Raw genomic sequence first — 16,338 nt, forward strand, 5'->3', positions numbered from 1 at the left:
TGAAGTGTTTCCTTTATGATAAAAAGCTAAAGAAAATTACAACTAAAAGAATATTATACAGTTTGTATTATTTATATTGATAGTTGTGGGGATGATGTGTGTTGCATGTAAATAAACAGTGAATCCTGTCCCAGGACCCTGAGGACAGTTAATGGTGGAAACTCTAGTCCTGATATAAAGACTCTCTGCTGATTGTGATGGTGACACAGAGCCTCTCCTGTTGACGCTGAGGATTACACACACACACACACACACACACACACACACACACACACACACACACACACACACACACACACACACACACACACACACTGCTGCAAAATCCAGTATAAATACACAGAGGAAAGGACTAGATGTATCAGCCACTCTAAACACAGAGCAGTGTAGATTAACATAAACTACAGCACTATATATACACACATTCAGAGCGACGACACATGCTGGATTTACAGGAACAAACAGAGGCACAAAGCTCATTCTGTGTCTAACACTTCCAATCACACACATGGTCTTCAGCAGCGTTCAGATCTACAGGTCATGACACCAACTTGCAAAATACACAGAGCAGCTGACAGACACCTGTGTGCTGTGACATGCAGGACCACAGTCGAACGGTAAGGCTGCCTTTAATTGTTTCTTTTTCTTACTCTTCAGGTTTCTGTAACATCCTTGGTTTATTTTGGACTTGAAAGACACAGAGGAGTTAGATTTGTATGTACAGTAAAGGTGTGCTTTGCAGTGAGGTGTCCCTTGGATACAGTACTTAGGTTGCTATCTTTTTATCTTCTGTTCAGTGGTCTTAAAAAATGTGTTCTGCCAAATTACAGGAAGCCATTTTCTCACTTCACTCTGGGATAATTGTTTCAATTGTGTTAAACGTATAGGATTTAATATAGAAGGCAGTGTTGCAAAGTATGCACAATGGGACAATTTTGATATATAACTTCAGTTCACCCAAATAAAAATGACTTATTACTTCAATGCAGTTGAATGGAGTTATATCTGTGGTTCTGATTATATTAAAAACAAATTTGAAGAGTCCAAGAATCCATGCTAGCAGCTTTGGGAGGATGTATACTGACTGAAACTAAATTGTAATGCTGGCATTGTCACATGCTAGGATGATGCTAACATGCTGGTATTCTACAAGAAATGTTTATGGCTCGCCCAAACTAGTTTAGTATTTCAGAATGCTACCGTTTGCCAACAAGCACAAAAGGAAGTACAGCCGAGGCTGTTAGGAATCACATTATTTGAGTTTGGTAATAAATCAACTACAAATTGATCTGATGGTGTGCTTATAGGAAGTACTTGAGATTGCTTAAATTCATCTTGATACTTCAACTTGGTGGCGGTAAAGGGGAAGTCAGTGGATCCTCAAAATTCATTAGGATTCATCCTCAGCTAATACAATAGAAGTTTAAGTAATTATGTTTTTCCAAAACACTGAAAAACACATTTTGCTGCCTTTTCAAGTCAAAAAACTTGTGAAGAATGTTTTTGATTCCACTGTTGTAAAAAAAAAAATGACCACGCTTTGCCCCTCCGCACCCTCAGCCTCTGTAACATCTAGTTCCCAAGCAAAGAAGCGTCTCATTTATGTGATTTATGGTGCCACAGAGTCAGATTTCTCTCTCTTATGCGTAGGGCATAGTGAGTAATAATTGGCTGGTGTCAGAGTGGTTAGAGAGGTTCGTCATCATCAGAGGGAGAGTGAGAGATGAAGTACAAATGGAAGAAAAAATTAAAGTGTAAAGTAAGAGGATGCAACCACTCAAAAGCAAATTAATTTCAGGTTTTTATAGGATAGGAAAATGACTCTAGATGAATAAGTCTTATATTGTCTTTAAAACATTTTAACTCATATGACATTATGACTGAGAGTAAGTCATTTTTTGACATTTCTACATCTTGTTCTCTTTCTCCTCATTGCTTTGGATGAAGTGACACAGGAGATCGAGAATCATATGTTGAGATGTTACTTCTCTTCAATTTTGCAATATGTCAAAGAGCATGGGAGCATGAGAGCCAGTCTGACCCAGCAGCCAAAGCAGGACAAGCAGGGAGGGAAGCGGACAGCAGGCAAAGGGGATTTCCCATGCAGGCCACGTTGTTGCACAGCTCTCACAATAGGCTTCTCTATAAATAAAACTAGAAATGGATTTAGGATCTAAAACTAAATATGTGTGGATGGACGCCTGTCATTGTCTCATCTGACCTTGTAAGTTTCTGTCCTTTTCTTTTTTTGGTGACTCAAAAAAACCAAGATGGAATTTGTTAAAAAATAAAATACATTTGAATCCTTTTTTTTATTTGAGCCTTGGTACTGTTTATTGACACTGCCCAGTTTTATTTATTGTAAGAAAATATGTTTCTAACACCAAATTACAAAAAATATATATATTTTGCATAACAAATTGTGTGAATCAGTTTGAGCCAAAACAGATGAGGGAAACAAAAAGGCAACCTGTCAAAGAAGTCAAATAAAATGTATTTAAAAGTGCCTCTTTTTTTTGCAATTAAGTTTTAAGAACTGCACCCATTTTGCTGTTGTGGGTGGCTCTCGAGGACTAGCTTTGTTTATGTATTTTGGTTCGAGGGACTCTGGTGGGTTTCAGTGAAAGAGTCTCTGTGTAGTTCCCTAATTTGCGGCTGCGGTGGAAAATTCTCATTGGGGATTTGAGTACACGCGGCCTGAAAGCCTTGCAGTCAACACTTCATCATGACTGAAGTCAACTCACTCACACTTTGCACACTCACTTTCTGACAAACCCACACACCCACACACACAAACTGACACAGTTTGGGCCTGCCCAACCAATCAGAGTGAAGTGGAGTAAGTCCCCCCAGAAGTGGGTGGGAGAGCTGCTGAAACAGAAGTCTGTCTCAGGACACACAAAGTTTGTACTGGTGGTTAAGAGAACTTTTCTGCTTACAACTTATCAGAATAATTTTTACTTGTTCGTCCTGTTATTGTTTTTTTATTGAACTCTGGGTTTCATTAGGCCACAGTGTGAGTGTGGAATGTCTGAACTGGTTCGAATTCGTAAGAAACGACTGCAGATCCCCATCTCTAGGTAAGACAAGGGGTTATTATCTGTACAGATTACATCATAGTTATCTATGTTCAGCCTTTTTGTGCCTGCCTTATTAATGTTGAAGGACTTTACAGAAAATGCTACATCTACAATTTAAAGTGATTGGTCCTTGTTGGGAGCAGTAAGGCTGTCTGGATCACATTTTGTTCTGTAGGAGCTTTTCTTGTTTTGCAGCGATGGAAATATGCGAGTAAAAAATTTACTCTGTACAGCACATTGATGAGAGATAGTGAAGCAACCCTGAGTGGAATTGTTGACACAATTGCAGGCCACTGAATGAGAAGTTTATCCATACCTTGCAAAGTATCCTGGTTTTCATTTTCATGGATTTTACATATTTAATACACTCAGAAGATTTTCTATACTTAGCAGCATGAGAGCACTTGTCACTGCGAGCAATGAACACTCATCTTACTCATGCTTTCTCTGTGGGAGGAAAATGTGCTGCAGAGGTGATAGGTCATGTGGTTTTGTTTTGGTTAACACATATTAGTGTCTGATGGATTTAGAACGGAAAACTTGTTGAGTTTTGGGTTATTTTTTGTCACACATTTCACATAAAAATGAGCCTTTGAAAGATAGCGTTTTGATGGTGATGAGATATAATTGGATAATGTTTTAATTTGTGTTTATTTCTTTGTTTCTCAATACAATTTACTCAGACACAGAAAGCTTTTAGAGATTTGTGCTGACAAAGCTGATGCCATTCAAACACTTCAACACATAGTAAGTGCTCTGAGTAAGGATGACACTATGCAGTGTGTAGATTCAACAAAGTCTGAGCCAAAGGAGGATTTGTCATTTCTCTCTATAAACAAAGTTTCACGAGTGCACTTGACGGGTAATTTCCTGTAAACGTCCTGTCAGAGGCTCTTCTACTTTGAACAGCCGCAACAAGAAAGACTGTGTTATCAAAAAGATTACTTAAGATTGAAAGTGAGTGGTGGCATTTAGATGCAAGCTATTTTTATGACTCAACAGCTTTTGAAAGCCCTTGCCAGCGTGATAAACATTTGAAAAGCTGTGAGCGTCTCATCCACAGGAGTTGGCTCCGCAGCGTGGCCTGGCGCAGTTTGAACACAATCCCTCTGATCACGGCAGCGTACGCAAACCAAAATGTTTTGAGATTGAAAGGATCTGTGGCACTAATGTGTTAGCTGATAAAATTATTCTCTTTTCTAAATAGCTGTGGAGAAGAGAAAATCCAATCAAAGCAGAAAGGTTCCACTTTAAACTAAGGATGAGATTTTTTTTCAGGGCTGTATGATGCTATGAAAGCTTTTAGATTTACTAACATAATGAGTTACATTTACACACTGCAGGTCGGTTATACTGTGGTGACACGTGCTCCAAGCATTTGCTTTTCATTACGCTGCAGGAGATGTATTCTGTTCCAACTTTTTTATCCTAATTAGATTTTAAAGTTTCAAATTGAGCAACATTTTTTCAGACAAGATCAGAATGCAGCCAAGACTTTAAAAAAACATCATTTTTGTTTGAGCCCACTTTGACAACATGCAGGTTACATAAGACCTCAACCATGGGAAGTTTTCCTCTCATGGAACATTTGGCACTAATGATGCCCCCTTGCCACTGGTTTTGTTTGGACAGCTTGGCATTTAAATCACTTCTTTCCTTTCAGCAGGATTTCTCAACCTTTTTGAAGCCCTACTCATACCTTACTTCACCCACTCAAGACAATGATAAGCGCTGTCAATTTCTGGCGATGTGTCAAGAGATTTTCTCTTTTTGTTCACACTGACATTTTTGTGAAGCCATAACATTAATTTGATTTTGATGCCAATCCACAGTAACCTCTCACCAACACTATTACCTCTTTGCAGTTGCTGTTTTTAAGAAAGAGCAGTTTGATTCATTTCAAAAAGGGAATCAGCCATTTTATTGTATTGTTTCTACAGACTGAGGAGCATTTTGAAGCAGCTGGAGGAAAAAGATGTAGACTTTGAAGAAATAAAAAAAAATCTGGATTTCACTGCGTCGTTACTGGAAGCAGTTTACCACGATGGATCAAGGTAGGATATAGATGAAAAACATGATGTAGATATTTATGATAAGTAATATTGACATACCAACTGTTTAACTCTTTAATAGTTACTTTGAACTTGTAGAGTAAAGGCCCAAAAGTTTCTCAAATAGAATAGCATTAAATATATGATTTTGGACACCTATATAAAGCTTTAGTTCAGTTATTATTACTCTGCTCTCATAACATGTGTATAACAATCCGTGCTTGTGTGTTGTCTCTCACAGGCAGTGTCTGGAGTCTGAAGATGACCTCCAGCAGCTCCAGTCAGACGGCGTGCCTACAGAGGTCACTGATTGGCTGGCGTCCACCTTCACCCAGAGGGTTCGACGGCCTGTACGCCGATCAGATGAGAAGCCAAAGTTTCGCAGCATTGTACATGCAGTGCAGGCTGGGATATTTGTGGAGAGGTAAAATAACACTTATGTTGGTGTGATCTCAATTTCAACACTGTGTAGTTTTGATTTTTTTTTTTTTCAGTTCTATTTATAAGGATACTTGTCTGTGACAAAGCAGTTTCAGCAGAAAAGTAACAGTGCTAGGAATAAAGCTATATGTTTTTATTTACGAGACGTAACTACAATAAAATAGGGAAACTGTAATCTCATACTATAAAACTCCTATTGTAAATGACTGATCTTAATGTCTTTACTATAACTCTATTATAAGATCATAAAGTGTTGTTACTATCCAAGCCACAGAAAAACACAGACAGCTGCACTGGATTGTGAAACATTAGGCCCCTTTACTCTTTAAAACATCTTTCCAAAGGGGACAGGGACTTTGGAGGATTTATATAAACAGCTCCTAAGACGAGTTCGCTGCACAATGTCAACATCTGAACTTTGACTGAACTCAACATAAACATTGCATTATTTCAGAATGTTCAAGAGGGCCTACACTGCAGCCATGCCAGACCAACCTGCTGCGGCCGTAAACTGCCTCAGGGTAGGCCTCCACTAATCATAAATCTCTCTGTGGCTCGTGTGTTTGTGCAATAAGTTGGACATCACAAAAAGGACCATATACACACCAGAAGTATGCATCAATAACACAGTCACTTCACTTTCTCTTTTCAGGATGTTGACCGCTGGAACTTTGACGTGTTTGCTCTGAACTCAGCCAGCTCTGATCACGCTCTGCAGACTCTGTTCTTTGAGCTGATCACCAGATATGGTCTCAACAGCCGTTTTAAGGTGTTTAACTTTGGATTTCATTGCGTAGCTTAAAAAGTGCACTTCCCATACATTATATTATGGTACAAATAGAACAATGTCGACATTTTGGAGGGAAAATCTCACAGTAATGTGACACTATTGCCTTTGTAACCTCTGCTGTTTGGAAAAAGCGTGTTGCAGATATAATCAGGCATGTGGGTTTTATTATCAATTTGGAACAAAAGGTTGCCAAATTATGTGCAAATCACATGCTAGCCATGTCAATCTCACGCACAACTTTATGACAAAATTATGGCTTTTATTGTTGACACTTGAAATTTCAAACACGACTTTGAACAAATAATTGTGCAATGCACTTTGCAGATACCAATCTCATGCCTCACAGGGTTCCTGTCTGCCCTGGAGAGAGGATATTGCAAACACAACAACCCCTACCACAGCCACATTCATGCTGCTGACGTCACTCAGACGCTGCACTGCCTGCTGCTGCGTTCTGGACTTGTGGTAAATTTGGCTTACTTTCATACGCTTATTTTTTGCGCTGAATTCTATCTTTGAAGGCTAATGGCTAGTGTTTTGTATATTCTCCTATATTATTGTTAGTTTTTTATTTCTTTTGAGTAGCAATGGGCTGACCGACTCAAAATATAAATTCAAACATGTAAATGTATGAATATTTAGAGTTTTGATTATTTTTGCAAAATACTCTCTTATATAATGCATGCATATTCAACCCATGGTGCTGGCTGTCCTATAAACAGTCTCTTTAATGCATAATTGTGATTGTTTGTATCTGTATGAAGATATTATATGAATGAAGACAGTGTCATTGAAATGGATTGTCTTTAAATTTTGTAGTGACATTCATGGTCCCCAGAGGATGAACCTAATCATCTTGGTGAACGCCTGAACTAACTTCATGCACCACTAGATGAAGGATCTATTTACTTTTAATCTAGCGCTTTCATCAAGTCGAAATGTAACTTTAGTGTCTACTATATAATGTTCTTAATAGTTTTTGATCCAAAGATATCTATGAGCTGTCTACATATCTATCTAAAAAGGTCATACTTGTTATTAGGATCATTTCAATGTTGGTTTGGGTGTTTTCATAGTATTTGCTGACTGACTATATCAACTGTACCCTGTACATATCGTGTCTCTTTTACAGTACAGTATGTGAACCCTGTTACACATTTTATATTGATTTGTTGTTGTTTTTTCTCCTGCATGTATGAAGCACTGGCTGACAGAGCTTGAGGTGATGGCTTCACTATTTGCTGCAGCCATTCACGACTATGAACACACGGGAACCACAAACAACTTTCACATCCACACAAAGTAAGGTCCTCTTTTTAAACTACTTTATTAGCCCTGTGTTAAAACAAACCTGCTACATAAACCCTGCATCCTGTTGTGACATTTGTAAATTATTAGGAAATGTAGGAATAGTAAGGTAGTGTTTTTGAGATGCAATTTTAGAAAATGGGTATGAGAGGGAGAGAGAGAGAGAGCTCTAAAGCAAACACTGTTTCATGCAGGGAACACGGTATTTTTAGATGTAATTTTTCCACATAGGACAGCTAAAGAACGCGGTCTCTTGGCCCCCATCATCATCATCATACTTTATTTTGGGAATAATAAGCATCCACAATAAGGCAACTTGTCTTGGGTATAGAGTCTAAACCTGAACGTTGTACTCCACCCAAATCAAATCTTCTCAATGTCAAACATGTACCAATGTAGCTTGGAAAAACTGGCTCTTATAACTAACTAGGGTCAGCTTTAAATGATGTTAGTTTTAATTGTTTTGAGTTTTTTTATGACGTTTAAAAATGCCAATTTCTACTGAGGCATGCACTTGATTACCATCCACGGCAACAGTCTTCTCCAAAAAACTGATATTTTTCTAAAAATGAGACTTAATAAGCAGTCTCATTTTGTTCAGCATCCGGCTCCTCAAAAGCTTTGACTCCCTGAGTAAGGCTGTGTATAGAATAATGCTGCCAACGTAAACTGGATTTAATTTGGAACTTTTGATGTACCATAGTAAAAAATCTCTTACTTTCTATGTAAGCTTGTTACTATAAGAGTTTATTTCATGAGTAAATCCTAATAGAATTCCTAAAAGGAAGTGATGAGTGGCTCTAAATCCATATTAATGTTCATCCATAAATGTTGTTTAGTTGTGATCAAACGTTAATAGGATAGTAATAAACTACTTTTCTTATTTCCTCATTATTATGATGGCACATTAAGTCATGCACAGCAGGTCACTTGACTTGTTGACTTAGTGCGAGAATGCAGTTTTGCTGTAAAGAATAAGAATATAAGTTTCCTATAACAAATATTTTGTATAAATTAAGTATTAAAATAGGTATAACATCTGGAGGTGAACATGTTTTCTTCATAGGTGGTATAAATGTTTACAAGGCATCACTCTTTTTCTCACAGGATAATTCCATCTAACCATTGGCATATTGCTACAGCATACACACATTTACACAATTAATAAAACAATATAACAAAATGTTATTCAATAACTTGTTTGTTCACAATGTCCCCTCCCTCAGGGGATTGGGAAATATTTTCAATTAATTTCCAGTATAACTACAGCCAATCATCAGTTCAGACCACGACTCCTACCTAGGAAATTAAAGCATCCAGAAAATTACAGATCTGTAAAATAACGTTTTACTTGACGGGTTTTTCTCCAACAGTAAATTGTTGTTATTATTAAAAACAATGTAACAATGATGAATTGAAGAGGACTGGTGCTTCTCTCTCCCCAATCTTTTAAAAGTCCCCAAAAGCCCATTTCAACTCAAAACTAAATGTTTTCTTTAAAGACATTTTCAAAATCATTGAATTGTATGTTCACTTTACCCAAATAATCACTAATTGGAAAACTTTTCATTATGTACTTTCTTTCCCATTTTAGCAGGATAATAAAGTCCATTAGGCGAACGAGTGGACACAGAATGCCTGATAGAGAAAATGTGTTAATTAACTTGCCATACTGAGTCATTTATATCAAATCCTACTCCCTCTTCAGCACTTTAAATGTATCATTACAGACCCACAGTCATAGTGCTTGAAATATCCCCCCAGGACTCTTTTTATCTCACTCTCAACTCCAGCGCCGTTCACCAGTAGAGAGTTGTGCAACTCTGACTGTAAACTCTCTTCTTCTGCTCCCTTCACCTCGTCTCTTGCTCTGTCTCTATCTATCTGCCAGGTCAGAGTTTGCATTGATCTACAATGATCGGTCGGTACAGGAAAGCCATCATCTGAGTGCAGCGTTTCGCCTGCTGCAGGACGACCAAATGAACATCTTCACTAATTTGACAAGGGAGGAATGGATGTAAGATGACACTATTTTTACTATCTAAATTTGTACAACTTATTGTTCTTCCATTTAGAAACACACATGTTGAGGGACTGACCATTCAGGAACAAAGCAAACTGATCTGGAAAAAAGAGGCTCTAAATGACTAAAGAAAGCAGGAGGTCGGTCAGACTTAACCCCCAACTCTTTGAAGCAAATCTTACATAAAGATGCAATCCAATGCATCTTTAACCGAGATGCATTGTAGGAAGTTTCACAGGAGGAAGTCAGGGATGTGTGCAGCAGAAGAAAGAACATTAAATTGGCCGCAATAATACAATTATATGTGGCACAGCTGGTGCTGGTGTCACAGGAGTGAATAAGCTTCTGATTTTGAAGCATTCATAACAGCGGGTGCCAATCTAATGCAAGCACAACTTCAGCGTTTATCTAAGCTATGCTTCAATTAATGTTTAATGTTTTTTTATATTCTCATCATGCTTTACACAATTAACTTTCATTTGTTTATATTGTTCCTGTTGATAAGTGGTTAAACTAAGTTCTTTAACAATAGGACAATGAAGCTTGATAGTCATTGTCAGAACATCTATAACAGTAAATATCTAAATTATTCTCAATGATAAAAACAGAGAAACCAATCGTAGAATATGCAGTGTTTTTTTTAATTTTTTTTAATGAATCAAATAGACCAGCATGCATTTTGAACATATGGAATGACAAGCTTTCTGGAGAACCCTACTGATCTCCTCCTCCAGTATATAACCACACAGCTTTAGGTAACCAACCATGCTTTTTGTCAAAGAGCAATCTGACAACTCACAAACAGAAAGAGAAGAGAGATGTGTAAACATCAGTGAGGAACTGACATGGACACATCACACCAGGGTCATATCCAAGACAGCTCGACAGAGGCTCTTCTTCCTCCGCAGGCTGCGGAAGTTCAACATGGACTCCAGGATACTCTGCAACTTCTACAGGTGCACCATTGAGAGTATCCTGACTGGCTGCATCACCGCCTGGTATGGCAGTTGCACCGCCCTCAACCGTAAGACTCTACAGAGGGTGGTGAAAACTGCTCAGCACATCACCAGGACGGAGCTGCCATCCATGGAGGACCTCTACACCCAGCGGTGTAGGAAGAAGGCCGGTAGGATATTAAAGGACCCCCATCACCCCAGCAACAATCTGTTCTGTCTGCTGCCGTCTGGCAGACGGTACCGCAGCATCCGGACCAAGACCACCAGACTCAGAGACAGTTTTATACCACAGACTATAAGACTGCTGAACTCCTGACCTCTGCAAATGTCTACTCACATCTGTTTATAGTACACACATACATACATATATATATATATTATACACATCTGCCATACATATCTGTTTATAGTACACATATCTATATATTATACATATCTGCCATATACATCTGTTATACGTAATATATGCATCTGTCCATACCTCCTCATTCAACAGTGTAAAGTATTTAAATACTTTCAATGTATTCCACATATGTATATATTTCACATCCTTAAATCTTTAATGTTGTTATTGTAAATATTCTTCTCTCTTTTTGCACTACTTTATTTATCTTATTTGCACCATGTATGTTGAGTTGTTGGAGGAGCATGGGGCATAAGATTTTCATTGCCAACATATACGTTGTATATGCTGTGCATATGACCAATAAAACCTTGAAACCTTGAAACCTTGAATGTGGGCCAACCATCTGCCGAGGTTCCCACAACAACCACAAAAAGAAAGAGCATCCAAACACTTTCTGAACAGTGTGATGAAAGCTATTTGAAAAAACTAGTGACTACATTATTTAAAAAGTCTATAATATACAGTATGTGATTTATTTAAATGTTTGTTATTATCAACAAATCTAATTTAAATAAGGTTTGCTGTATCCTTTAATCACTAAAGATAAACACCAGCATCACGCTGAAGTGAGTCTTATTCTAGCAGTCAGTGTTACCATGGGAACAGGAACATGCATCATATAATGTTAAAAGGTTACCCTATGTACATTGACATCCTATAATCCAAGGTCAAGGGCTAAACTGTGTGTCGTTGTGTGTTGCTTTTAAGGGAGCTGCGATCACTTGTTATTGAGATGGTGTTGGCCACGGACATGTCCTCCCACCTGCTCCAAGTCAAAGGGATAAAATCCTGTCTGCAGCAACAAGAACGGTAATGCTAATGGAGTTTGCTGTGTTGCACATTTAAGAGGTCACATAAAATAACATGTTCAAATGATTCAAACAACCTTCGCCAAGAGGCAACTGGCACATTGGTGTCCTCCCAGCTAGTGTCAAGTCCGCTTCTTTTCCTTTTAACGACCTGTATGAGAAAACAAAAATAAGAAGTGTATCATTTTCTCCGACAGGATTGACAAGCCCAAAGCACTTTCTCTGTTGCTGCACACGGCCGACATCAGCCATCCATCCAAGCCCTGGGTGCTGCACTCTCGATGGACCAAATCCCTGATGGAGGAGTTCTTCAGGCAGGTAGGAGCACTAACAGACCTGAGCTGATGGTGTGACACTTTCTCTTCTTATCTTCTGTTACTGTGCTAGTATTATCAAAGATTTAACGTAAGAAGTATTTACGAAACACTAACTGCAGTATAAAATCACACATTTACAAATAAAAGTGCTGCTTTCAAAGTCAAAGTACCTAAGTATCATTTTTTTTAAAAGGAAATGAAATTGGAAAGTAATAATAGTTGTCACTGTCATTTCATGTTTTATTATTGGATCAATAGTATTATTGTACTAATATGAAAGCGGTAGACCTACTTTTATGTTGTTGTTCATCAAGATGGAGCTACTGTAATCCTCATTTACCTTTGGTAGTTTATCTCTTAGAATTGGTCATATTTTAAAGTGTATTTGTATTTGAAAATAAACCACACTATACTGTAGCAAAGTGAAAAGTACAATTGTTCGCTGTAAAATCAAGTGAAGCAGAAGTATATAGATGACTTAAGTTTTGTAAAATATTATTGACACAATGTATAATCTCCCATCTTGGTGAGGTAAATTGAATAGAGCATAACATTATGTAGGTCTATTTTTTGTACTACAGATGGCTTTTGAGTTATTGTTACCTCAGTGTTTTTATACAATCAAGGTTCTCTGGGAGTGCATTTTTACCAAGGTATAATACAGAGATGTTTTCCCTTCACATTTGATCTTTTGCATTGTTCTTTCATGTCCTACCTTTTTCTATTCTTGAGCGTTTGATCTGTTATTATGTTACCTTGATTGAAGATGTTAGACGGCTAATAATAACTGTAAAATGTTGGAAATGCCTCAACAAAGTCTGAAAGGGAGAGCGGGAAACCTTCAAAGACGTTTAATACCTCAGAGCTATATATACAACAAAAATAGCACCTGAGGTATGTAGCAGAGACAGAGAGAGATTAGAGATTAGAGTCTCTTTTAAAAGTTTATTGAATGTGTAAGTCGACGCTGCAATAGATTTTATTTAAAGATTAAAGCCTGGGGAAAAAATCCACTGAGAATCGGTTAAGCTGTTGAAATAATTGCTGCTCCAGAACATTCACTACATAAATCTTGAGATGAGATGGTTGGACAACTTTTCTTTCTACCTGTGAGTTGTGATGGTTATCAAATGAAGCATGATGCAGCAACCACCCTGGTTACCTCTATTGTTTTGGTTTATTGTCCAGTATAATGTGTGCAACAGTTGGCCTGATTTTTCTGCTCAGCATCAGTTGCCATCATTAAACCAGGTGTGATTCGTTAATATCCAAGCTACAGTTGGAATAAAACTGTCAATCATGTGTTTCTTATAACCTTTTAAAATCCCATTATTATCATACAAAACCTGCAGATTTTTGCCATATTGGTTGGTTTTGTGAGGCTGTTGCCTTGAGTTGATTTCCAGTTAATGCAGCAATACATTTATTTGTACAGTCCTTTCTCTCGTCTTTTCTACAGCTTGTACCTGAAGAAAAAAATAGAATAGAGGAGGTGTTGGGCAGCCTTTTGTCTTTGAAACCACTCTGAAAAAGCACTTTAATGTTTGTTAGCATGATAGCTTTTGAACAGTCTAAAAATCTCAGGTGGGGAGTGTTGGAGTCCAATAACCTTTAAAAGTTATTTTCAGTTCATGTGTGGGATGTCCTTTAAGATATTTTCTCTCTCTCTTTCTATCTTTGTGAGGGTGATAGAGAGGCAGAGCTCGGCCTGCCCTTCTCTCCTCTGTGCGATCGAAAAAGTACCCTTGTAGCCGAGTCTCAGATTGGTATGTCTCACAAAACACTTCTTACTCTCTTGTCCTATTCTCACTGACATTATATAAGACAGCTTTTTCAACATCCATACTTTTTTTTTGATAGAGTCGAACTGGAACTGCTATGAAATATGTTATAATACACCTTATTGCTTTTTTCATAGTATTACATTTGTAATACTTTAAAGAAAATGTAAAGTTCTACTTTTGTATTGGACAAATATAATATCAGAAATATAAAATGTTCTCCCGTTGATACATGGCTATTTCCTCTTGCAGGTTTCATTGACTTCATAGTGTATCCTACATTCTCTCTACTGACGGACATGGCTGAAAAGATTGTTATTCCTTTGGTAGAGGAGAACCCAGGCCCACCAGACCCCTGCAACAGACACAGGTAACACACAGAGAAGCATTGCACTTGTTGCTCATTGCACATCTGCAATGTATGGCACAAAAAGCATAGAATCTATAGACCACATCATAACAAATTAATTCACAGCACGGTATTTTCTCAACAGTAATCTTTGGAAGGAGAGCTCCAGGGGTCTGCAGTGGAGTCTCGCTCACATCACAGCTGAGCTGGTGAGCTTCCGCTCCACCTGGACACGACACACCGAAGACAACAAGCTAAAATGGAAGGAAAGTGGCTCCAATGGTATGTTGTATATTCAATCCTTTATGTTATGAATGTGTATTCACTCTGTAAAGTCACAACTATCACTACAAGGCTTACAATTGAAAAATCCGGAAGAAAGGCTTTGTCTCTTTTGACTTGAATTTATGACCTGTAAAAAGTTTGACAACCTCCGCTAAAGTGAAAGATCTTGTGTGACTGATTTGGCCAAGACAAAGCCACTCTGCTCCATAAATGTTCTCTGTCTCCCTGATCTGATTTGTTATCAACACTCATGTCAAGTGGTCTCATTAGGAGTTGAGGAGATTAATAGAAATATTGTTTCCTGTCCAGCTTAACACATTTTCCAATGCCTTTTCCAATCTCCTATATCCTCCAGGATTTGCAGACCCTAGTGTGACAAAAGAGCAGAGATCCAGACAAGAGGAGCTGTCAGAAAAATCCCTGCAACACCCCAATACGGATTCAGAACAGTAGACAGGAATTTGTTTGTGATAACTGCTTTATCATAGAATAAGTACAAAGGTTAAGTGAGGTTAATGCTGAGTCACTGTTTGTTACAAAACCACAAAGCCTTCTTATATCATGGTTTATGGAGCTAGAGGAGGGCTGGTTTAAGCTTAACACCATCTTCCCAAGGTAAGATGCAATATATTCAAACAAATGTCTTATTTCAAGTGTAGTATACTGTGATAATTTAAATGTAAAGTGTACATGCTGGCCATGTTATACCGTACCATGCATTATAATAAATTCATTGCCACCTATTCACTTGTAAGGAACATTTTACCTTTACTAGTTTCAACTGTACACAAATTCTTAAGTCATGATATTAAAAAATGAAAATGCAATCTCTTTAGCAAACAACATACTCTGTGCTTAGACTCTTGCAGCAGAAACAGTAAAATCCCCAATAAATAAGTGAAACATTTAAAAAACAACCTTAGGGAAAGCGACTACAGGGTGTTTCCTCTTGCTTGACAAACATACAAACAATAAATGTCGTGTGTACAGAATAAACTACACAATAAAGGCTGGCCTTGTTTTGGTGTGATTTTGTGCCTAGTTTTTGTTCAGAACATTTTAAATGTTCAACTGCAAGGTCAAATAATCAAGTCTTTGATTTGTTTTACCTTTCCGTGTCTGCCAAATTAATACCAGTACATTCAGTGGCTTCCCAAAACTATTATTACTACTACTATTAACTACTGTTGCTCCAACACTTCAGTAACTTTAGAACAACTAAACAACTTAAGAAGGACAATTTATTGCAAATGTATTTGGCCATTTAAATTCTCTTTCCAGAAATATTGTACCGCATTTATATTATTTCTGGGGTCTTACAAAGGACAAATCAAGATTTTTCAAACTAAATGTAGTATGTATCAATCGTTTTTAGCCCTTATATGGGTAATGTTCCAAATCCATCCAATGCCTTGATCTCATACTTCCCATTATGCAACATAAAAGTGTATTTGATAAGACCCTGCTATGATTCCAGTGCTCTGCTCTCCCAGCTGGAGGAGCTGTAGAGCAAAGTGAAGTGACTCCAGGGTGGCCCTATGGGATCAGCTTCAAACACAGCTCCCTAACGATTGGCAGTTTGGCAGTTTGCAATTGCATCTTCAGCTCTTTTCCTCTTAGGACAGTACAGAAGGATGAAGCTGTTCTAAATCAAGCCACATGTGTGGCTGGCTGTATAATGAATAAAAATAACCAGGAATAAAGACACAGGTGTGATACTTCTGTTTATTGTACACCACATA

General features: G+C 37.8%; 1 protein-coding gene across 3 annotated transcripts; it reads left to right on the top strand.

Moving 5' to 3' along the window:
- Window positions 1-445: 445 nt before the first annotated feature.
- On the top strand, window positions 446-15,626 carry LOC134883481 (dual specificity calcium/calmodulin-dependent 3',5'-cyclic nucleotide phosphodiesterase 1B-like). Of its 3 annotated transcripts, none has more exons than XM_063911854.1 (14): window positions 475-617; window positions 5,021-5,134; window positions 5,373-5,555; window positions 6,027-6,093; window positions 6,225-6,341; window positions 6,687-6,827; window positions 7,564-7,664; window positions 9,562-9,687; window positions 11,764-11,865; window positions 12,062-12,182; window positions 13,866-13,947; window positions 14,215-14,332; window positions 14,457-14,593; window positions 14,952-15,626. In XM_063911854.1, the coding sequence occupies exons 1-14, from the start codon at window positions 541-543 to the stop codon at window positions 15,047-15,049; spliced, it is 1,584 nt and encodes a 527-aa protein (XP_063767924.1). In that variant the 5' UTR covers window positions 475-540; the 3' UTR covers window positions 15,050-15,626. The 3 variants fall into 3 exon arrangements, with proteins under 3 accessions (XP_063767926.1, XP_063767924.1, XP_063767925.1); XM_063911855.1 differs by lacking the exon at window positions 475-617 and adding an exon at window positions 2,867-3,080; XM_063911856.1 differs by lacking the exons at window positions 12,062-12,182; window positions 13,866-13,947; window positions 14,215-14,332; window positions 14,457-14,593; window positions 14,952-15,626 and having other exon boundaries at window positions 446-617; window positions 10,602-11,792.
- The last annotated feature ends 712 nt before the right edge of the window (window positions 15,627-16,338 follow it).

This window comes from Eleginops maclovinus, chromosome 20, assembly GCF_036324505.1.
Source record: "Eleginops maclovinus isolate JMC-PN-2008 ecotype Puerto Natales chromosome 20, JC_Emac_rtc_rv5, whole genome shotgun sequence".
NCBI classification, from domain to species: Eukaryota; Metazoa; Chordata; class Actinopteri; order Perciformes; family Eleginopidae; genus Eleginops; species Eleginops maclovinus.